General features: G+C 42.0%; 1 protein-coding gene across 1 annotated transcript in view; it reads right to left on the bottom strand.

Annotated features, from left to right (window-relative positions):
• Positions 1 to 25,186, bottom strand: part of LOC111148457 (ankyrin repeat and death domain containing 1B) — a 63,745-nt gene that overhangs the window by 12,895 nt on the left and 25,664 nt on the right. Inside the window, exons 6-10 of the mRNA XM_022505017.1 lie at positions 17,233 to 17,331; positions 16,445 to 16,543; positions 11,410 to 11,508; positions 5,144 to 5,242; positions 2,499 to 2,597 (exon numbers count right to left, since the gene is read on the bottom strand). Of these exons, the coding sequence (XP_022360725.1) occupies positions 2,499 to 2,597; positions 5,144 to 5,242; positions 11,410 to 11,508; positions 16,445 to 16,543; positions 17,233 to 17,331 (495 nt within the window). The remainder of the gene's footprint in view (positions 1 to 2,498; positions 2,598 to 5,143; positions 5,243 to 11,409; positions 11,509 to 16,444; positions 16,544 to 17,232; positions 17,332 to 25,186) is intronic.

The raw sequence follows: 25,186 nt of genomic DNA, 5'->3' as shown, positions 1-25,186 counted from the left end.
GAGAAACTGAAAGGAAGTTGCATGTTTCACTAGGAGATTCATTTGATAAATTATGGTAAATCCACATGCTGGATTAGTAGGCAACAATTAATTATTTTTAAAAAATGATTTCAATAGATACTAGAATAGTCAAGTTCATAGAGACAAGAAAGAAGAATGATGGTTACCAGGACTTGGGGGGAAGGGAGAATAGGGAGTTAGTGTTTAAAGAATACAGAGTTTCAGTTTGGGAAGATGGAAAAGTTCTGGAGTTGGATGGTGGCCATGGTTGCTCAACAATGTGAATGTACTTAATGCCAATGAACTTTACATTTAAAAATGGTTAAATTTCTTTCTGGGGTAATCATTTTCTTACCAAGAGGATAACAGTGTTTCAAAGAAAAAGACAAAATCACAAGAAAATCACCCACTTTAACCTTTCACTGAAGGGATATGCTAATGTGCAGATACTTCTAAAATATTAGTACTGAGAGGTGCCTGGGTGGCTCAGTGGGTTAAAGCCTCTGCCTTTGGCTCAGGTCATGATCTCAGGTTCCTGGGATCAAGTCCCAGATCAGGCTCTCTGCTCAGCAGGGAGCCTGCTTCCTCCTCTCTCTCTGCCTGCCTCTCTGCCTACTTGTGATCTCTGCCTGTCAAATAAATAAATAAAATATTTTAAAAAAATATTAGTATGCTATTTATGGTTTAGCCCAACCCTTGAACCAGAGAGAGGAAGCAATTTCCCCAGAGTCACACAATTGGGCAATAGCATCTAGCTCAATACTCCTCCAACCAGAGCACTGGGCCAACCTGCTTGGGACATTAGCATAATTAATATCAGAAAGCATTTGTTAAAGACTCACTTTTGGATGGCAATGTGCCCCTCTGAGGGCTCATCAGAAACATCACACTTACGATAACAAACTATCGAAGGTCTATACCAACACGGAACAGAGATACAAGTGTCACACATTAAATACCAACAAAATTTCATTGCGACGATACTGTTATAAGTCTAAAAGGCAGGAAATGAACCAAAATGTTAACAAGATTGTCCTTCCTTGGGGGGAATTACAAACAAATGGAAGTTTTTTACCTTATTTATGTTTTTTTATTGTTATACATTGAGTGTATTCCCAATCTAACATAAAACTGAAATGAAAAAGTCTAATTCTATAACGGGCGGGGGGTGCAGAATAATAAGCCATCCTTCTCTGGAATGAATCTAGCCAATTCTGGTGAAACCAAAATCATGTGTAAGTTCTGTGTATGGAGCAAAGATTCTGCTCATTTGTAAATATTTGAGGCATTAGCAGATTCAAACACATAAGCATATATAATAACAAAAAGGTCCTCCCCCACCTCCCCCAAACATTTGTGATAATGAAACACAGGGAGGAAGATTCGTTGAGGGGGTAAGGAATGGAAGTGCAGGTAAGTCTCCATTCTGCTCCCGCACAAAGGAATACCTAGGCTGGAGATGGAGGTGACTGGAGAGACCTGAGGCTCTGGTTCCCCAGACAGAAGCTGAGGGCCACCCAGAAGGTTAGGACAAGCATGTGCCCTGGATCTGGCTGCTCCCTCATCTCAGGGCCCAGCGGAGGCTTCTCTAGGTAGAGGCAGTCAGAAAAGCAAGACGTGTCCAGAGTTCTCATCTGTCCCCAGGGTTCCAGAAGGGCTCCTCCCCAAATAGAGTTTCTCTTCCTACTTCCGACAGCTCTTGGGAGAGGCAGCTCAGCCCCAGAGTTGGCCCTGATTCAGACAGTGCCCACTCCCATCCTCTTAATCTTCCACCTCAGCATTTCCATTTCCAGCCAGTGATGGATTCCTTTTACGGGGCATTTGATTCTGCTCCAGTGGACTGAATTAATTGTGATTTTTTTTTTTTAATTCCAAGAGGTCTCTTTTGCCTTTGGGTAAAAGGAAGACCATTTACAGTCTCTAATATAGAAACAAAGCTTCCTCCTTGTGGCAAAGGGCTATCACTAGCCAATTATATTTCATGCAGAGGGAGTGGCTTTTGATTTAAAGAGCCGCTGGCAATCCATCCCTGAGCTACTGTTTATCAACCAGAGGTGATGGACCTATTAAGTGCAATCAGGTTAAGAATGCACTAGCTGAACCCCAGTTGTGCATCTGAAAAAGTATGTGTGTGCAAGTGGGAATGGGGGTCACAGGAAAAAAAATGATAAGATATATATATTCCACTTGGAAATTTTTTTTTTTTAAGATTTTATTTATTTGACAGAGAGAAATCACAAGTAGGCAGAGAGGCAGGCAGAGAGAGAGGAGGAAGCAGGCTCCCCGCGGAGCAGAGAGCCCGATGCGGGGCTCGATCCCAGGACCCTGAGATCATGACCCGAGCCGAAGGCAGAGGATTTAACCCACTGAGCCACCCAGGCGCCCCACCACTTGGAAATTTTTAAAGTAACTTGAACTTGCTCAAAACTACCCTTAACTACACAACACACTGAATCATAAGAAAACAGACTCTTAGGTTTCTGATATACTTTGCTTACCTGATTTAAGGTGTCAATGTCGTGCTGTGCCCTTATTAAGCTGTTCACAACTGAGATATGGTTGTTGATAACAGCTAAATGAAGAGGGGAGTCCTTCGGCTGCAGAAAGAAAAAGAAACAAAATTTCAAATCCAAAAGATTCTGGGTTCATCATTCAGAACAAAAAGCATTCATTTTGATAGAGATGTCCTGATAATCTCCTAGTACTGGAACTGCCCAACACAGCATCAGGCCAATAGCAAGTGTTCAGCATCATTTCCATCCCAGGGTTGTGCAGCAAACCCACTCACCAGCAATCAGCTCTCCCCCTCATTTGTTCTGGAACTATACACTTAACACCTACTATGGAACAGGCTCTTTTCAGGAGGCTAAGGATTTAGTGGTAAACATGGCCCATTCTCAGGAATCTTCCAATCTAGTGGGGTAAGAAAATATTAATTTTTTTAAAATCACAAAATAAATACATAAATTGTGAAAAGTGCTTTGAAGGTACAGGAGAGTACCAGGAGAGCATATTGGGATGGGCAGATTGCTAACCTTTCTGAAGATGAAAAAAACTTTCCTGAAGAACTGACACTTTCACTTAGATAAAAATGATAAAAAATATGAAATAGGCTTAACTGCAGGACTTCTCAGTGCCTTCCAAGACCTAAAGTACGGTGGGAATAGCTACAAGGAGGAAAAACTATGCACATTCAGCATTTCCTGAATTGTTGTGATTTAGAGTTCTTTCTCCCTAGAGCTTTCTGTGGGACTAAGGCTGCACTCACCCAGGGGCACCATTCTCATGGTTAGCCCTCCCATGAATATAGAGTATACAGCCCCAGGATGTTCACCAAGCCCCTCCAGCCTGCTCCCCTTTCCTCCTCAGTTGTGGTTAAAATGCCTGTCCTGCAGCCTCACCCATGTCCAGTCCCTCTAAGCCATCCCCAAAGGCAGGATTCTTTCCCAGGAGGTCATGACCGCCTCTAGGATCACTCACTTGGCTCCTGCTGCTTCACCACCACCCAGCTGCCACTGGCCTATGGAGGCACGAGGGAAATGTCTCTAGGGGTACTGAAGGCAGCCAAAAAGAAAAACAGGTGTGGGAAAGGGGTTAGACAGGAGAGAGAGTGAGCTGAGGGGCAGTCAGGGTGGAGGGAAGGCAGCAGGAGGCAAGGGAAGGGGGGTGCAAGTGTGAAAGAGCAGGGTCTTCAGGAGATCCAGGGAGGCTGTGAACAATAGGAGAGCTGAGAGCCAAGGCAGCTGACAGGGAGTACACGTGTGTGTAAGGGCAGGTGTGATGAGGACAGAGCATGGTGTTGCTCAAGGGAAAGAGATATTAATAATAAGAACCACTTAGACACATTGAACATATTTTTATAATGCTACTTAATGCATACTCACTTCTCCAACAGTTTATACTCTGTTTTAAACTCTGGGCTAACAGTTTTCATTCACAATAACCCTACCAGCTAGATCCTCTATTCCCCACTTTATATATGAGGTCAAGAGCAGTTACATAACTTCCGAAAGGCCTTGGGGTCAGGAAGTGGCAGAGACAGGATTTGAACCCCTATCCACCTGACTTTAACATTGGCACCAGGCTTCTTCCCAGGAAAACTACTAGGAAAGAAACCTATGGAAGAGAGAGGTACTGAGTTTGCAAGAGCTGCACCAGCACACAGAGGAAGAGGAGAAAAGGAGGAAGTAGGACTCCACAGCTGCATAGGTCAGGCTGCCACAGGCGTGAACAAGGAAATGGAAATGATGGGACTGGCTAGGGCAGAGTGGGAGGAAGGCTTTCAGGGCAGGGTGGGAGGAAGGCTTTCTAGGCAGGCCTCTTCTATTCAGGAAGAATGTTCTCTCTTGAGGCACCAAGCATGAAAAAAGAGAAAGCATCCCTTGGCCCAAGGAAATGGGCAGTGTCCGTCCTGCCAGGGCCACCGGCCTTGCTGGGACCCAGCCCCTCCCGAGAAACGGGAAGCATCCTTGGATAGAACAGGCGAGTTCAGAGCCAATTCCCTAACGTCATTCTCCAAAAACTACCAAACGTGATCAAATCAACATCCTTTCTCTCCAGTTAATATAATAAATAATAATGGCTAAGCAAAATCAGAGGAAATAACATTCTCACAGGAGAAATGAAAATAGAGTAAAAAACAGAGGAATGTTTCCCATCCAATTCCAGCACAGAGGGCTTTTGTTAATGCTACCAAAGCCAACTCAAACTTCAGAAAATGTAAATCAGAAAAAAAGATTGACTTTCAAAAGAAAAACAAGATCACTCAGTGAAGGGGGGGTGGGGAATGATCATTCTTCTTCCCATTTATAGCAGTGTCCTTTCTTTTCCCAGACTGATAAATTTAATACAAGAATAACAGCATCTTTAGATACCTGGGAAAGTTTTATTGCAGCAAATATCAATATTTAAAAGACAAAGAACTCATTTTGTTCAGGAACTTCAACGACTTTCTAAAATTCATCCCTTGGATTTTATTTCTCAAAATTAAGACTGAGTCTCCAAAAGAAGTCAGTCAGCGTTCCCAGAAAGAATTCCTCCTTTGTGAACATCTCATCCCCTCAAGTATCTGTGAGGAGTATCTCCCCGCACAGCCAGCCTCACGGCACCACGATCCAAGCGCATGTTACTGGAATAGACTCACTTCCGTGTTCTGGTGCAGATCAACATTCTCTCCAAGAAGACAGCTGACAAGGGATGCATGCCCATTCTGGGTTGCCATCTCCAAAGCAGTGATGTTGTGCTGCAAGACACAGGTGGAAAGGGCAGGGAGGACCCCATTACAATCCAGCATGCTTTCTGGTATCCATCACGTGGTAATTGATTAATACAATGAAACAGTGCAACTATTTAAAAAAGAAAATCCAACGTGTTTTTGATCATTTGGAGGGCCTCTTCGTTACTTCCTATAAGTGTTTCCCCTAAGAGTGAGAGTCCTAGGTAACACATGCCTCAGGCAAATACAAGCTAAATCCCTGTTTCCCTTCTATAAGGAGTACAAAGCGGACAAGGGCCAAGTCTTCTCTCCAAACATCCTGCAAAACCCCTCCTTAAACCAAAACGGCTGTCCTGGTATTGGTCCCAGGAAATGCTTCAACACCCTCGTGCCCCCTGGCCAGCTTACCTACAGCTTTCCCTTCCACCAGGTCTGGCTCCAAAGCTTAGCATGACTGTGATCTTTGTGCAGGGTTCCCTCATGGCCCCTCACTCAACTTCAGTGCCTCTCCTTCCCTGCTGCGTGCTGCCTCCTACCGCTCCCCGTGCTCACATGGCTTCACTTCATGCCCATGCTAGATGGCAGAACTGTGTTTGATTATTGTTCCGTCTTCCGAAAGGTTTTAGCATGCTGCGCTGCAGTAATATAAGATCAATGGATAGTTGCTGGCCAATTAATTATAAGAGGTTTTAGCATGCTGCGCTGCAGTAATATAAGATCAATGGATAGTTGCTGGCCAATTAATTATAAGATAGCTACAAAGTATTTCTAGGTCCACCAAATAAGATTCTATAGGATGTTAACGTTTTCCCAAAAATGGCTACGTAAGTAACCGACATTTCATGGGCCCATTGGCAATGTGAGCCTTCCACTTCCCCAACACGCAGTCTACCCTTGCATCTGGGTGGACTCTGTAAGTGCTCGGACCGATCAACAGAATATGGCAGAAGGTACAGTGTGCCCGTGGCAGGTGTAGCTGCTAACCGGCCTGGCAGGGTCTGCTCCCTGCCTATTAAAATCCAGCTGCCTTGCCAGGAGAAGAGACCACACATCAGTGCCACTCAACAGCCCCAGCTGAGCTCCCGGCTGACAGCTGACACCAACTGCCAGGCATGTGAGTGAGCCACCATGGACGTCCAGCTCACTTACGCTTTCAAAGGACCAAAGTCCTGGCTGACATCTGACTATGACCACATAGTCTGACTAACAGACCCAAAGGAAGAATCTCTCAGCTCACCCCAAGCCTCAGAGCCATGAATGACAGATACCAGTGTATTATTGGTTCAAGCCACTGATCTTCTGGTGGGTTTCTTGTGAAGTAACAGATAAGATGCTCATAAGAACGATACACAGCCTGACCACCTGGACTCTAGCTTGAGTAGCTACTAAATGTCTCTATGACATTTGTGGGCCTCTTCATCCGTAAAAAAGGATATAACCACCTGTACTAATTTTTATTGCTGCTGCTAATGAATTGCCACAAACTCAGTGGCTTAAACAATACACATGTATTATGTTACCATTCTGGGATTCTGAAGCCTGAAATGGGTCTCACTGGGCTAAAATAAAGGCCTTTCTGGAGGCCCTCAAGAAAATCCCCTTCTTTGACTTTTCCAGTTTGTAGAAGCTGCTCATATCCTGAGGCTCACGGGCCCTTCCCTTCATCTTCTGAGCCAGTCATGGTGCGCTAATTCCTTCTCATCCTGCTTAGCTTTGACCTCCTCAACTGCCTTCCTCTTCTGCTTTAAAATACCTTTGTGATTATACTGGGCCTGCCTGGATAACTGAGGATAATCTCATTTTAAGGTCAGATGATTAGCAGCCTTAATTCCATGCATAACCTAAATCTTTCTTTGCCTTGTACCATAACATATTCACAGATTCCAAGGATTAGGACATGGACGTCCTTGGAGTGAGGGGGCATTCTTCTGTTTACCACACCATCCTACCTCTTTTTCCCAAGCCATAGTAATACTGGGAGAATAAATGAACTAGTAAATATGTACAGTAATCATAACTATCATGTTATTCATTTCACACACACACATACACACACACACACACACACACACACACACAAATAGCTTGAGCCCTTCTTATGCGCCAGGCACAATGCTAGATAATGGGGAGATATGCTGGTAAACAAGCTCTCCACTATAACATTCCAGTAGAGGTGGACAATCAGTAGACCTCTAGACTAGCAGACAGATCAGTGCACCAGCAGACTGAGAACAAATCTGTTAACTAGATCTAGATGTTACAAGAATAATAACAGCTATACTAAGTGCAACAAAACAAAGTAAAACAGCAGGACTGGATGGCTACTTTCCAGTAAGTGATCAAAGAAATCCTCCAGGATAGGGTGACACTGGGACTGAGATCTAAGAAGATCTGAATCAGAAGCAAGCCTGTGAAGAACCCAAAGCCAAGAAATAGTAGGAAGAGCTGTGGGACTCTGGCATCTTACCCCAGAGGTACCACAGGCAATGAGTGTAGGGCCTACAGACTTTTTAAGAGCCAAATAAATGTTTAAAGTCTTTACCAAAAAAATTATTGATTCCAAGATACCAAAAGAAAACCGTGAAATTGAAGTGAATAAATATTTAATTGACATAGTCATACCCTATTGATTGTAAAATGTAATAGTCATAAAATATTCATTACATTCGTAAACAATTTGTAGGTTAAATTTTTTCACCTCTTCAAATTCCCAAGTATATACAGAGTTCTAAGAAGACCAAAATCAATCATAAATTGAGGGATTGTATCATAGCCAAATAATTATGAAAGCACCAATTAAAGAGCTTTTAAAATGATTTACAGCAAACACAACTTTTTTAATGTGGAATGTTGGGGCCTTTAAATATGTTTGATAAGCTATAAGGGTAAAGCCTCCAAAAAGGAGTTGTTAGGGTCTACAAAAGTCTTCACTGGTCTAGGGGCATTTTGTACGACCCTGAAAGAGAACCTCCTGCCCAACTCTGGGCAGCATAACATCAGCCCAAACGGAGGAAGCCTCTGCTGTCAGCTAAATCCATAGTCTCCAACTACCTCCCCAGAAATGGTTCAATCCCTTACCCCTTCCCCTTAGTTGGGGGTTGGAGCACAAAGGCAATCTCCTGCACAGCAACACTAATCATTGTCAAGTGGTAAAGCATTTCCAAGATCAAACACAGTAATCACCTACAGATGTAAGAGCAAACTAAGCCTAACATGTCCCCACAGTGATGTATCCGTGCTGCAGGCTTCTTGCTGCCCACAGCTCAGTCCCCCAGGGTCTTCACTGGGTTTGGTGGAGACAGGTGTGAACAACCAGTAAGAGCTGAGGCTGTTGATGCAGGAAGTGTGCTACTGAACTCAGGGGAAAACTCAAGAAAATGTACAAGTTGAAAAATGGACCCAGGACAATTTCCAGGCTGCCTAGATAATGTCAAGGCTGTAAGGATATGGATAACGTGGAGTCTATAGTCTTAGTTGGGTGGGGAGAATGTGAACATGTGAAAACCATTAAACCATTACAAAGCAAAGCCTCTCTGGAGGCTAACAGAATTAAGTACAGAAGAGAGGGAGGGAACCGATCAATGGAGTCAGCCAACAGAAGTGAGCCCAGCAGGACCCCAATAACGAGGGAGGCTTTTCCAGGGACTTCAAGGGGGCTGAAGACTGGGGGCAGGGAGGCACCTGTGAATGCCTGAAAAACACAACAGCTCTCCACACTCAAGTATTTCGTGGGACCCATGAATTCTTAATGTTGTGTTCATTTATTGCATAAATAATGGTGCTCATTTACTGCATAAATAAGCCTGCAACTCCAGTGGGAATCAACTCATGATATCTTTATTTACTACTCTCTCTCACAATCTTGTCCATTATATAATTTTAGACAGTGAAGATGTATGTACAAATACATATCATCTTTTCTATTTGTGTTCTATCTTGAACTTTTTTTTTTAAGATTTTATTTATTTATTTGTGAAAGAGAGAGAGAGAGTGCACAAGCAGGGGCGAACAGCAGAGGCAGAGGGAGAAGCAGGATTCCTGCTGACAAGAAGCCCAATTCAGGACTTGATCCCAGGACCCTGGGATCATGACCTGAGCCAAAAGCAGACACTTAACAGACTGAGCCACCCAGGCATCCCATATTATGAATATATTTATGTGGAACATGGAACATATTTAGTATATTTAGTATTTATCATTAATATTTTTAACAGCTACGTCATTTTCCAAGAAAAAGATACACCAGACTTATTTGGCTTTCCTCTAGAATTCTTAGCATGTATAGGCTGTATCTAATTCTTGGCTATTGGAGATAACTTCATTATCTATCTTAATGCATGTACCTTTTTCCCTTTTTAAGATTACTCCCTTAACAGAATTCTTCAAGGCTGGGTGAAAGAAAAGTGACAAATTGCTTTTCAAAAGCATTGTACAAATGTACACTTCCACCAGCAGAATAAAGAGCATAAAACATTACCAATTTCAGACTCTGTTCTTGATACTAGTGTTATCTTTACACCTTTTGAAAAGGTATTGTTTCTACAAACATACCTCATTTTATTGATTTGCTTTATTGTACTTCACAGATACTGCTTTTTGTTTTTTTTTTTTACAAGATGAAGGCATAAGACTTCAGTAGAGAAAGAAACTGCGGATGAGGTAGAAGTAATACAAGAAATAGAATTAGAAGTGGAACCTGAAAATGTACATAAATTGCTACAATCTCGTGATAAAACTAAGAGATGGGGAGTTGCTTCTTACAGACAAGCAAAAAAGTGGTTTCTTGAGATGGAAACTACTCCTGGTGAAAATGCTGTGAAGATTACTGAAATGACAAAGGATTTAGAATACTGAATACAGGGACAGGATCCTCCAATTTTTCATTAAGTTCTACTGTGGGTAAAATGCCAAACAGGATCCATGCTACAAAGAAACGGTTCACAAAAGGAAGAGTCAATCGCTGCACCAAACTTCACATTTAAGAAACTGTGACAGCCACCTCAACCTTCAGTAATCATCACCCTGATCAGTTAGCCGCCATCAACACTGAGGCCAGACCCTCCACCAGTGAAAAGATTGTTAACTTACTGAGAGCTTAGAGGACAGTTAGACTTTTTTAGCAATAAAGTATTTTTTAATTAATGTATGTACGTTGTTTTGGGGCATATAATGCTATTGCACACTTAACAGACCACAACAGACCACCAAAAAATTCATTTCACTCACTTTATTGTGATAGTCGCTTTTTTGCAATGGTCTGGAACCAAATCTGCTCTATCTTAAAAGTTTGCCTGTACATTGTGCTGATACGAAGGGAGTCCCAAAACATACTAGCACTTAAAAAAACAAACAAACAAAAACAAAACCCAAAGTCCAGAACAGGAGATCCACGTAGTGGTGTCAGTATTTATACATGTCCATGCTTCATCACAGTTTCCATGTAAATGCATGGAAAAAACAGATTCAATGAACTATTGATCCCATTAGTTCTGGGGAGATGAAATTGAAATCTGCAGTTAGAATATACCCTTTGGAACTATTCAAGTTTTTTGTTACTTTAATTGTAATTGAAAATTACTTCAAAAAATGGAAAATGAAAGCAAAACCATCTGAAGGGTAAGACCACTGCAAGGGTGAGAATCCTCACCACGGTCACTGACTCGTCAGATAATCCTGAACGAGTTCCTTAACTTTCCTAAATTCCAGTTCCCTCACCAAGAAATGAAGGTAAGTGACGCAGGATCTTAGCTCCATGCCTAAATACAAAAGCATTCTGTGTTTACAAGAAGGCACCATAGTGTCTTCTTCAGGCCCAGACTGACCACTTGAGCTTTCACACAATAATGGGTTTTTTTTTCAGCATTTACAGTGTGTAAGCCAGGCACGTACAGTGGCTAGGGAGAAAACAAGGTAGAATGAGAATGTCTCTGTATTTGAGACTAACAACTATCTGCTCCTTTTGCCCCTGTTTTCAATTATTCCATCCCCAATAAATAGGAAGAATGGCAATGCTTTCAAGGAGACAGTAATTAGGGGACTATCAGAGGTAAATCATTAATTGTTACCCAAAACAAAGCAAATTATAAATATCAATTCTACAAAAGCCTAGTGAGTGGATCTGTTCAGGACTAGATTAACCAAAGAACATTCTGAGTCCCCCACCATAGTGTGTGAACATGGCATGGCGCACATACTTTATTTGGAATGTTGACATCACTTCCTGCTGCCAGAAGCACTTTGCTGCATTCTTCATGACCTCCTCTAACAGCCAGGAAAAATGGTGTTTCTCCATTCTAAAAAAAGGAAAAAAATTAAAATTAATTGCCCTTTGGCATGGAATGAAATTCCTTGAGAAACAGCATGCTTTCTCTATACCTTTTATGCATTAGTTTTAATGGATAGCATTGATTAAGTTTCTATATGCCAACTTATATTACCAAGACTATATGCCTTGGCAAAGTTAAAAGCACAACTCTGTGAGGTCAGGATTAATATTACCCCCATTTTACAGAAAGGGAAACTAAGCCTTAGCTGAAAAGTGACAAGTCTAGTACACAAATTCAGCTGTTTGGCTCCAAAGCCTGTACCCTTACCTATCCTGTTATGCCTCTTTTCAAGATTTCCATCCACCATTGAGACTCTTATCTTTATTAATTTATCTAGCAAATATTTACTAGACACTTACTGCCTGACAGAGGTACTGCAATTAGGAAGATGAATACATACAAACCCTGCCCACAAGAAGGGAACAGCCCAGCAAGCAAGATAATCACAGAAATATGAATTACAATGCAGTGTGCAACTCATAAAAATAGATATAGAGACACAAATGGCACACATTTGTACCAAGAAGGCTTTACTGTTTAAAACTGATTTAAGCAGTTGTGTGTCCTTTAAAGAAAATAAACAGTAATACTCTTTCTCAGTAATTAGGTTTCCTGAAATTCATTATGATAAAAGCTATTAGGACAAAGTGAGACCTTAGTTTAGGCCAAAACACAGAAAGAAAGAAAGGAACTGGTATCACATAGTACATGGATATTTTCCCCTCCTCATGAAGATTCTTTCCTAAAAATATTGGGAAGAAATGCAGAATTCCTTCCCATTCCCTAACCATTTCCCCCCTTGGGTATTATTCTAACAAATGCATTAGGTTAATTCAGAAGGTTTTACTCATGGCTAATTAGATATGAACAATCATGTCAAGAGGGATGCAGGAGCATGGAACCAATGTCCCCATCTCAAACGGATGGAAAAATTGTATCCACGCTGCTTTACCTGAGTGCCTGGGACAGCCATCTGTTACAGAGGAATTTCTCCCCCACAAGAGGCCTTCTCATTTTCCAGGAAAATGGATGCCAAATGGCAAACCTCAATGGGAAAGGCATTAGCAAAAAAAAATGTAAAGGAAAGAATTCACATCTTTAATGTATCAGGAGTCTAATAAACATTCCTACCTTTGACCCAACAGTCCTACTTCTAAGAATATACCCAAAGGAAATAGTGAGGAATTCAGAGTATGGTATTTATACAAAGAGGTTTGTAACAACATTATTTTTAAGAAAAGGAAAATGAATTTAAAGTAAATGTCCAAGAACTGAAGAGTCAAATGAACTCTGGGCAGCCAATAAAAATATATATGCATAGGAACACAAAGAAAATGGAAGGAAAATATATACAATATCTCTAAAATAACCATTTCAGTGTGGAGAAAATACAAGAACTACTATTTATGTTTATTTTTAGATCAAAAATTTTAAATGTATATTTCTGGCTTATGCTTTGTAATGTATTAATTTAATTATAAATGTATGTGTGACAGATACACACCCAAACTTTCCTTATGGATAGGAGTTTGCTACCAAGACTGTTTAGAGACAACTCCTCTAGAGTCACTCCAACTGGTCTGGCAACAGTTTACAACAGGAAACACAGGCAGCCCAAGATTGTACGAATACTATGGGCCTTATCCAAAAGGCTAATATTAGCTCTAGTCGTTATTCTGCGCAGATGAAATTTATCATAATCTGCAATTACAGTTTGTTGGGCTTTATGAGCTCTCTCCAATGTGCCCTAATTCAAAAATAGCTAAAAGGTGGAAGAAATCCAAGTGCCCACATTCCAGTGGTAAAGTATTAAAACAGAAGAGGACAAACATGACTAAGACTTTCAATTAAATCCTGTGACTACAGGGGGTGTCTGGGTGGCTCAGATGGTTAAGCTTCTGCCTTCAGCTTGGGTCATGATCCCAGGGTCCTAGGATCAAGCCCTGTGTCAGGCTCCCTGCTCAGCGGGGAGTCTGCTTCTCCCTCTGTCCGCCATTCCCCTGCTTGTGCCTCCCCTTCTCTTTCTGTGTCAAATACATAAATAAAATCTTTAAAAAAAAATCCTGTGACTATAGGACTTGATCTCTACATTGACTTGTGAAGGCCAGTCACACCTAAGATTTACCCAGGTGATTTTTTTTTAAGTGTCTCACCATCATTCATAACTTTTATTCAGGAAGACCAAATTCCTGGGATTTTCTTTAAATAATTTAAACCAATTAAGCCTGATCATCATTATGCCAGACTGTCAGAAAAGACACACAAAAGTAAACAAAGGAAGGATCTATTTTTGTCCATGATCCTCAAGTGAAATCTTGGCTTAACTTCCCCCAGGAACTTGAAGAGAATAAAATGAAGATAATAGCAATATATACCACTGGTACAAACTCATATACTGCATCCATACCACACCAATGATGACAACAGATACCAGATACTTACAAACATGTGCTAGGCACTATTCCCAGTGCTATGTGTGTGACATTGCCTTCCCATTTATTTTATTTTTTTTTCCTTTTTCAAAGATTTTATTTATTTATTTGACAGAGAGAGACCACAAGCAGGCAGAGAGAGAGGAGAGGAAGCAGGCTCCCCGCCGAGAAGAGAGCCCGACGCGGGGCTCGATCCCAGGACCCCGAGATCACGACCCGAGCTGAAGGCAGCGGCCCAACCCACTGAGCCAGCCAGGCGCCCCGCCTTCCCATTTAAACTTCACTATGGCCTTAGAAGGCTATTTGACAAAACTGAGGCTAAGAGGGGCTAAGGACTAAGCCCATGATTACCTTTCTAGAAGACTGATGGAGCCAGGACCTGACCCACACAGTCAGAGCCCTGGTTTTCATCGCTGGGTGTGTAAGTCAAGGGATGCAAGGGACTAGCCTGGTGGGCTTCTCTGGTCCAAAAGGAACACTGACTTGGGCAGACATCATGGAGGCTCATTTTCATACCCTTCCATTTTCATTATGTTGCCTGCAGTTGGTACTTTTATGGTCATAAGCCACCAACTCTAAGTACCACCTTGGTTTAACATATCTGAGATCAGGATGCATCTCACAATCTCAATCAGGTAGTAGATGTGATATTGTTGTCACTGCTTGCGGCATACATTATATCAGAATGGGTGTCGAGTTGGAAGAAAACCTCAGAAGTTATAGCAGGGAACCCCTTAAAGAAATACTGCATCACAAGTACTTCTGAAGGCAAAGAGGATATTACTTTGTTCAGAAAAACAAAGACATCGAGACTCTGAGTAAGAAAGTGATTTAGGACAATCAAGCTCAGTGTGAAGTTTAGGAACCAACTTATCTTGCTTATTTGTTCCTTTTTATGTATATAATAAAATCTAATATAAAAGTCTAAAAAACTCTTTCAATAAATATAAACTATTCTGGGACAAAAAAGTTTGTTTGTGTCATGGTTTAAGTGGCAACATTATTTTTTTCTTAGTGTTACATAAAATAATAATACACTTTACAATCACTGGTGCCTTAAGTTAAAAGACTATATTACTTCTTACAGTATAGCTCAGAGAAGTACCAAGTTTAGAAGTTATCAGAACATTAAACTGTGAAGTCCAAGAGGACTCCATTCATTTGAGTTTCCCAAGAGCCAGTGTAGAAGTCACTGACCCAAAGGTCAAAAGTGACCATCTAGAGCAGATGACTCACAAATCTGCCTTCACAGCCATAGCTTCTCCACCCAAGACTGCACTCAGTTCCCATCCCCCTGCCTTCCACAGAACCCCAGAGAGTTTCCATCTCCCCACTGCTCTCCACCTGAAGGTACCTGTACCCTCCCGGTGCCTCGGAGTAACCTCCTCCATAATCCTTATTACTGATCTCACTCACCTGCTCCGCACCTGCTCAGGGGAGGGCACTCCACCTTCCCACGTGTCCAAACTGGTGAACTGGGCATCAAAAAGTCTTCCCTCTCTCTAACTCGAGTCACAAAGCCTGTGGCCTCTGTCTCCCTCTATCACTTCATCCTATTTGCTCCTTGTGAGTGCACTGGAGGCAAGTTTTCTCCATAGATCTTGATTCAGCAATTTGCAGCATCCCCTGACTGTGTGTCCCCACCTCCAGGCTCTCCAGGCACCAAGCCCCCTTTAGACCACTGTGACATTCACAGGCGTATACACAAAATGGAGCCCATCGCTCTTTGCGGCTTAGAACTTGGCAAAGTCTCTATTGTCTACAAGTCAAAGCCAAGCCCTCCCCATGGGGAGCACAGCCCTTCTTTATCTCTACCTTGACCCTCTCAGCTCTGACCTTTTTCATGCCCTTCTCGCCTTGTAGCCTTCTTCTTCTTTTTAAAAATTTTTAAGTATTTTATTTATTTATTTGACAGAGAGAGAGAGAGATCACAAGTAGGCAGAAAGACAGGCAGAGAGAGAGGGGGAAGCAGGCTCCCCGCCAAGCAGAGAGCCCAATGTGAGGCTCGATCCCAGGACCCCGAAATCATGACCTGAGCCCAAGGCGGAGGCTTAACCCACTGAGCCACCCAGGCGCCTCTCACCCTGTAGGCTCCTAGAATAAAAATACATTACCTAGCATAAATTACGTACTAAATATTTTTAAGGTAATGGGTAAATAAATGAATGGATTAACAAGCGTGGTGATGGGTATTCAGGAGGGTATGGATTGCATGGAGCACTGGGAGTTACACACAATGAATCATGGAACACTACATCAAAAACTAATGAGGTACTGTATGGTGATTAACATAACATAAAAGAAAAAAAATGACTTGCTGGCATACTTTAAAGAAAAAAGAAGGGACTTTTCAGCATGACATTTTACACTCTGTAGCACTAATCTCTTTGTTTTCCTCCCATGAAAGCCATTCCTCCCCTGCCTTCCACTTTCCAGTCTTGTGTTCATCTGTAATGAGCACCTTCACATACCTCATTGATCTCATTTGTTTCTTGCCACTGGGTTAGCAGCACCCTGACCACAGGACTGTGACCATGCTTTGCTGCAAGATGCAGGGCAGCATTCCCCTCCTGCAAAAGAGACAAATTCATGATAGAGTCCAGAGCACTGAGGAACATGGCCTTCCAACGGTCAGGGTTGCAATGGGACTTCTGAGAGGTTTCATTTTGATTAAAGCTGCAGTCCAGATATGTGGGTCATATTATCCACAGTGTCAAGTGAAATTTACAATTTTTTAAAGTTTCAAATGTAAAGATATAGTTGTTTGAACCAGTAGGGAAAAACCATCCATACTTCTTGTTCTATCCTTGCTGTTAATTTGCTAACAAAAAGTGAAGCAGAAGAAGCAATCCCATATGACCTATGTGAAGGTACCAAAAGAGTTAGCATGCAGAACTTTTGGACCCACAATCCCATGTGTGTGTATCAATTCCTCTTAATATTCAAAGATATGCAGAAAGATATGGGTGTCCATTACAGTTTCCCTCCCCAGGGAGGTGACACTGAATCTCCAGCAGACGTCAGGAAAAGAAAAGAGGAAACTGGAAATAACAGCAGAAAAATCCATGTAGTCTATTGATGTCACAAACATTTATGGGGTGAAAATTAGCAATCTGTTTGACCCACTGCAAAAGTAGGTTCATTTCATCTGGATATTCCATACTCTGACTGTAGCAGCAATTGAACAAACTGAACACCTGATACCAGGTGTCACTCTCCTTTCTCTTGTTCTCAGCAAAGAAATAAAAGTCCCACTCACCTTGTCCTTTTCTGAAGTATGTAGATTAAGGAAGATAAGTTTTTCTATCATTTCAGTGTGGCCCCTCTCAGCTGCCCAAAGAAATGGTTTTCTTCCTTTCTGAAAATCAATCACAAACCTCCAGTGTTTATTACACATTTATTGAATAAGCAAGACAACTGACAGAATGGACGGCATTTTGATGGTTACAAGAAGGCCAAGATGGTGCTTCTGGTTGTAGCATTTAGGCCCTTCCTAGGCGATAACAATCCCTGTAAGTCCCAACCAGCTTCAGTTCTGAGTCATTGCCCAAAACTGTGGGAACTTCCCATGAGCACAGAATCACTTTTAGGGGACAGAAAAGTACTGTTCAGAAGTGTTCCTCCCAAGCACCTGGGGAAGTGCTGATTCAGAGCCAGACAACAAGCTTCCCATACAAATGTAGGATTTTTACCAACTTTCTGTGTTTATTGAATAGTTCTGTTGCTCAACTCTTAACAAAGAGAAGCAATTAGGTGACCTGTCTCAGGTACCTGCACATAACACCCTAAGCCTTGCCTTACTGATAAAAATATGCAAAGCACCAAACAAAAAAATGTTTGGGTGGCTCAGTTGTTAAGCGTCTGCCTTCAGCTCAGGTAGTGATCCCAGTGTCCTGGGATCGAGCCCCATGTCAGGCTCCCTGCTCAGCAGGAGGCCTGTATCTCTCTCTTCCATCCTCCCTGCTTGTGTTCCCTCTCTTGTTGTGTCTGTCAAATAAACAAATAAAATCTTAAAAAAAAATGCTAAAAATGCTATTTATTTATCTGAGCGAGAAAGCACACACACACACATGCACACACACACAGAGACATGAGAGGGGGGAAGGGTAGAGGGGGAGGGAGAGGGAGAGACAATGTCAAGCAGACTGTGTGCTGAGCATGGAGTCCTACTCAAGGCTCACGGCAGGGTTCAACATGGGGCTGAGTCTCACAACCCTGACATCATGACCTGAGCCAAAACCAAGAGTCAGGCATTTAACCGACTGAGCCACCAGGTGCCCCTTTAATTCCAGATATTTAAAAGAAGGAAAAGGAAGTTGGGGCAGCAAGATGGAGGCCGAAATATTTTTTTTCAATTAAAGAAAACACTCACAAATTGGCTTGGTGTGTTATTAACCAAAAGCTTAGTAAGATGTTTGAAATGTGGGAAACAAGATGCAAGCCTCTTTGTAAGAAGATTTCTAAACCTGAGATTTGTTATCTGATCCCCTGCTAATGCAGGGTTATGAAAAGATCATAGAGACTGTTAAGTTGAGACGAAGAGCACATGATTCCCCATTAATTGGGGGAAAAGGGAAGGAAAAATGCTGAAATAATAATGGCAACAAAAAAAATGTCTATAAGGATTCGTCCTATGGAACTCTGTATTCATGCATTTATAGAAGCTGGAGAAAACAAAGTAGTACCAAAAAGTTCACCTAATTCACTATTCTTGAGCCAAACATGTTTACCAATGAGGTCTACATCCCCAATCTTCAACCCCAGAAGGCTTGGCTTTCATCCTCATTCTCATGAATTCACTAAGGAAGCACACACACACACAGACACACACACACAAAACAAATAAACAAAAAAAACCAGATTGCTTGGACCCCCAGTTTTCTGATTTTCTGCAAGTTATTAGACACCTAATTGAAAAACAGAATTTAGTCTTGAGATCTGAACAACATTTTGGAAATGACAGACCAAAAATTATTGTGTCTGGCTTATACAAATATCTGCAAATGGTGACAATGGATAAAGGTTCATATTTTAAAAAATCACAAGAAAGGATGTGTGATGTGAGAGAGAATTATATACTACATGAAAACATTTAGTCACATATCCTTATAAGTTATTTACTTATTTATTCCACAATTATTGAGCATCCAGGAATATGCCAGATATTGTGCTCAGCAACAGAGTGGCCAAGTTGAAAAATACACTGCCCCATCCTCAAGAAGCTCAGAGTCCAACAGGGAAGATAAAGACATGAGCAAGTAATTAAAATGAAATACAGTAACTGAGTGCTGGTGATATATGGGAGTATATAACTCAGCATGAGTGTGTATTTGTGGATGGGGAGGGAGGTGACAAGAAATGGAGGAAGAAGGCCTTTTAAATTCACGAAAGCACTAGAACAGGAGAAAAGAGCAACGGTGGTGACATTTCCTGTCCACCATCTTTCCCACTGGGAGCCTATGCCCTGTTTTTATAGAACTGTTAATCCAAGGCTCCTACTTCTTCCACCATCTATCCCTTAGTCACACTGTTTGGGTCAGGGATGGTCACATGCCTGGCGAGACCACTCAGAGTCAACTGTGGGATATTTTTCTGGCACATTCTATCTGTCTCTAGTCTAGAGTCATCGGCTAAGCCATCATCGGCCCTCTTTGTCACCTGACAAGGAGAACCTGCCTAAGAATGAAGCCAGCACAGACGAAAAACAGAAAAAGAGACAAGAGCCCTGCTAACAGCATAGGCGCTGCTGGAATCAGACATACCTGAAGTTACATGTGCACAACATGTGTGAGTGAGTCAATCAAGTCCATTTTTTTTTTCTTTAAGTAGTTGGAATTGAGCTTCTGTCGCCTGTCACTAGCAGGGCTTCCTTAAACCACCCCCCCTACCTCAAAGGATCATTAGAATGACTTTAATGCCCACCAGAGGGTCTCTTTGGCTTCAACTAAACATTTCAGAATCACAGGATTATCAAAGGCCACACCTGATACCAGTCTACTCTCAAGATGTAGGACACAAACCAAAGCTTGCCAGTGTCAGCTCTTCCTCTTCATACCATGTCCCACACAGCTGTCCAACTGTTGGCTTTGAGGCCCCAGAGGACAGCTCAGTTGCAAGGTGACAAATCCACACTGAGCAGGTACTAGAGCCACCTTGGCTTAGAAGGCTGGTGCCCTACAGGAACAGATATCCCCTGTAACAACTCCTCGAGCATAGCTTCCAGGTCCCCTCAAGGGACATGCCCAATTCATTACAAAAGTTACTACCCTCAGAGAAGTCCACAGTATGGAGCCCCCATCTGGGGTTCATAGGTCATCGGTAGTTCCTCCAAGTCCAAATGCTATTTGCTAATTAGGGGTCCCTTTTATCATAAGCAATACTTATCTTATTTGCAGTGACACAGGGCCAGACAGCTAACCAAAGTTTAAATTCTCACGCAGAAGCAAAAGGGGTTTTGTTGGCTCTTTACCCACAGAGACCATAAACAATACATGAGGGGGTTGTGTCCTAGAGTAGACATCTGCTGCTTTTGTATCTCTGTTCTTTTCTTCTAATAACAGCAGCTTCATTTTCCTGTAGAGAACTTTCCCAATTATACACACATAGACTCTGCCATTTATCTATTTAGTGCTGTCAACTGCCAGGCTTTAAATGCCCCCATGAAGTGACCACTTAACCCAGGCTGGTCACAGTGATTGGTTCAGGATTGGGCAGATGATTCAAGCAGGCCAAACAGAGTTGTTCCTGAGATTCAGAACATGAACATTTGATGAGAGGAATGTTCTTTCTTATGAATCAAAATCTATAAGAATATCCATAAGAGTGGCTCCTGGGTGGCTCAGTCAGTTAAGGTCTGACTTGGTTTCAACTCAGGTCATGATCTCTAGGTCGGTCATGAGATCAAGCCCCGTGTTGGGTACAGTACTCCACAGGGAGTCTGCTTGAGATTCTTTCTTTCTCTGCCCTTCCCCCCACTCATGAACACATGCATGCTCTCTCTCTCAAATAAATAAATAAAATCTTTTTTAAAAAAGAATCTCCATAAGAATATCTTGAAACTGGTAGAAGCCAGAAACCATCAGATAAACCCTCAAACTCTTTAGTTCGCAATAAGTAAATTACCTCTATTGCTTAATCTAGATTAAACTGGATTTTTAGCACTCATAACAGAAAGCAGTCTAATACATAGTTAGCAGTTTGGGGACAAATATTACTAGAAGTACCAGGGATCTATTCAACTTTAAAATGGCTTCACTCTTGGGGCACCTGGGTGTTTCAGTTGGTTAAAGATCTGCCTTGGGCTCACTTGGGTCTTGATTCCAGGGTCCTGGGATCAAGCCCTGCTTCTCCCTCTGACCCTCCCCCTGCTCCTACCCTTGTGCACGCTGTATCTCTCAAATAAATAAATAAAATCTTTTTAAAAATTAAATAAAATGGCTTACTCTTACCCTTAGCTGCTACAAAGACCTAAATTTCTGCGTGGCTAAACTAGGTAACAGAGGACCCTCCCCCAAAGAAAGCCCAGTGTGGTTAAGAAATGGAAGATTATCACAGATGAAATGTTTTTCCTCACCAAGAACACAGCTATTACTTTAAACTTCTGATGCCTTTTAAAAATATTACCATCAAGAAGAAAATATGATAGCCAAATTACACAAAATAAGGGCATTTAAAGAAATCTATACCTTAGAAACATACCAGAAGGCAACATAAAGATGAAGTGAGAGCAAAATGAGCTATAAAACTTTCTCCTATCTTATCACATATAATTAGGAAAAATAACAAGAACTCTAAAAATAATTTTAAAAAATAGTTTCTTTTCATGTCTTATTTCCTTTTTTAACCACCAAACTCTTCTAAAATGCTGTTCATGTTGGCCTCTATCCAGCACAGTCCCCTAGGACTGATTCTCACCTGCAAGGCGGGGAGACCTTCCAGCCAGGACAGTGGAACCTGGCATCAGAGCTCCAGTCTCAAAGAAACCACAATGCCTTCCCAGCTCAGGATCCTGATTCCCTTTCCTAATTAATGAAAATAAGGAGGGGCCAGAATTCCTGTTGCCTTTTTCCTTGATTAACACAATGTCTATTTAACCTAACATGTTTTAATTCAATGCATTTAAGTTGTTTGCATGTGAATAAGTCTGAGAGGTTTCGTTGCTTATTAGAAATTATTTTTCAGTTTATTAGCAGGGTTCAGTTAACACATGTAGCAAAAATTTCATAAACAACCTTTAAATGGCCACCCAGAGATCAAACTGACCATCCTTTCCCACAATGATCCCAGAGATGGAGAGAGGAGAGCCTCTGAGAGGAGGCCAGGGAGAACCCAGCACAAAGTCCCCTAGTGCCCTATGTGCAGGTCTATCCCCCACAACATTTCCCCTTACCTTGGGACCCACAACCAGAACCCAGTCATAAGAGGAAAACCAGCAGTTTGCTTAATAATTAGAGATTTGAGAGGGAAAAAAGAATGTTACCATGAATTAAAAAGTGTTGAAGGAGGAGTGCCTGAGTGGCTCAGTCGGATAAGTGTCTGCCTTTGGCTCAAGTCATGATCTCAAGGTCCTGGGATTGAGTCCCACATCCTGCTTCTCCTTCTCCCTCTGCCCACCACTACCTACCTCCGCCCTCCCCCGGCTTATGTTCTCTCTCTCTCAGGCTGTCTCTTTCTCTCAAATAAATAAATAAAATCTGTTTTTTAAAAAAAGTGCTAAAGGAGCAATGTGTTAAATATGCAGTCACAGAACTATAGAGTGTGGAGTGAGTTCTCCCCTTGCACATGGGAGCCCTTAAATACTGGCCTCAGGTCCATGTAAGAAGGTATGCCTTCCCAAATCCCCTCATGCTCATTATTCCCAATCCTCCAAAAAGGGAAGCTTCTTTGCATTTTGATCTCTAAAGACTCCCTATAAAGATTCCTTTGAACCAGTGGAAGTTCCGTTAAGTCTACAGCTGAAACCAACCTAACAGTGTACCACCAAACGCTATAAATATTCAACAAGTATTCATATACTCTAAGGCCATTCCTTTCTCTGCCCCTGCTCCACCCTAAACATTGTGAGTACTTATTTTTGACCACTAGATGGAAGTTTGCATGTAGACTCAAAACATCTACACTGCTTTACTAATAACTTCTCTTGGCTGCTCTAATCTCTCTCCCCTGGAGAGGCCATGGAGCTGGAAGAAACTTCAAAATATCTTCCAGTGTCTTCCATCTCTCCCACCCCCACCCACACTCTCCTACGCGTAGTTAAATCTCTTTTATTTATAAAGACCTCCTCCTCGCAAGGCTTTCCTTGCTAGCTTTTGAAGTCCCCTCTGGGCTAAAGAGAATTTTACCAATGCTGGTCAGGTTAGCAGGCTCTCAGTCACTTTCTGCAGATAAGAAAGTATGCGAGAGGGTCAGCTGTGAAGGCAAAGCAGTCATTTCTATCAAATGCATTCAGTGAGTTCCACAATACTTTTAAGCAAACACAGAAAAATCTAATGATGAATTAATACACCTGAGCTCCTGATCCCAGGTCCTACTGGGTTTTGCCAACATCCCTGACCCACTCACAGATCTCAGAAAAAGAGTAGACTTTGTCTATTCCATTGATCCATCTAGGTTTCTTACAGAACTAAAATTGGACTCAGAGATTCTTCTCTCACTAAATGAGCCAGGGGACTCATTATTTGCTCATTCCTCATATGTCTCTGAATCCATCTTAATTTTAACATCTCCCAGCTGGACATGCCTGCACAGTCTGCTGCCAGGGCTCCTCCGCCTTTTTCCCAACAGACAGGGGAGGAAGAAGAGGGGTGGGAACAGGACAACTCCAGAGCCAGTTAAAGAGATGGTAGCCAAGAAGGTTGCTGGCCAGAAGCTGCAGGCATGGCCAAGACTTCTCAGAACCCTGCTTTGGTTTTGAGTCCCTTCAGCCTCGTGATCCTCCCCACACATGTTGGCTCCTGTGAAATCAGCCAGAGCCCACTGAAAGGAAAGACTGTCATGTGTCTCCTAGATAATATGCCCTCAACAAACATCTGCTAAATTGAACTGAGTGGAATTCATTCACATCCCTACTTAACATCAATCAAACCAGAATGATCTAACTTCCTGTGTCACTGGGTGCTATTTGACTATGATTATCAGTTTGAGGATATCAGACAGTGTATTTTATCCTATAATAATTGTTATAATAACTACCATTTAGTGAGCACTTACCACATATCAGGCTCTTTGCCTAAGTGCTTTACAATCATTAACTCATTAAAACATCCCAACAGTGGCTGTTTCAGTATTGCTACATGGGAACCACTTAGGGGTAGTGTCTGACTGGAAAGGGGTGGTGGAATGGCTTATAATGAAATTCAATGGCAGAGGCCTTTTTTACATAAAATTAAGGAAATATCAATCATCTATATGAAATCATAGAGGTATTGCTGATAAAAAATTATTTGGAGGGGTGGGATTATGGACATTGGGGAGGGTATGTGCTATGGTGAGTGCTGTGAAGTGTGTAAACCTGGCGATTCACAGACCTGTACCCCTGGGGATAAAAAGATATTATATGTTTATGAAAAATAAAATAAAATAAAATAAAATTATTTGGAAGTCCCCCTTCCCAATCATCCCTTTTACACACTGTAGCTTTGACCAGCTGGAAAACTTGCCTGAAACTCATAGCTAATATATGCCCATACCACAGCCCAAGTCTGTCTCCTCCAAGTTGTAAATGTACAGTTGCTCAGTCATACTCTGAGGAAGTAAAACAAATTTATAGACTTCATTTGAAGAAAAGAGTTGTTATTATTATTGTTGCTATTGTTACTAAGACTAAGGTCAGGGGCACCTGGGTGGTTCAGTCTCTTAAGCATCTGCCTTCAGCTCCGGTCATGATCTCCAGGTCCTGGAATGGAGCCCCACATAGGGCTCTCTGCTCAGCAAAGAGTCTGCTTCTCCTTCTGTCTGCCGCGCTACCCCTGTTTGTCCCCTCTCTCTCTTTCTGTCAATAAATAAAATCTTTTTTAAAAAGACTAAGTTCAGGGGCGCCTGGGTGGCTCAGTGGGTTAAAGCCTCTGCCTTCGGCTCAGGTCATGATCCCAGGGTTCTGGGATCAAGCCCCACATTGGGCTCTCTGCTCAACAGGGAGCCTGCTTCCCCCTCTCTCTCTGCCTGCTTCTCTGCCTGCTTGTGATCTCCGTCTGTCAAATAAATAAATAAAATCT

The sequence above is a fragment of the Enhydra lutris genome, unplaced genomic scaffold, assembly GCF_002288905.1.
Source record: "Enhydra lutris kenyoni isolate GAN:26980312 unplaced genomic scaffold, ASM228890v2 scaffoldscaffold19, whole genome shotgun sequence".
NCBI lineage: Eukaryota > Metazoa > Chordata > Mammalia > Carnivora > Mustelidae > Enhydra > Enhydra lutris.
This window is presented reverse-complemented; position numbering and strand designations above follow the sequence as displayed.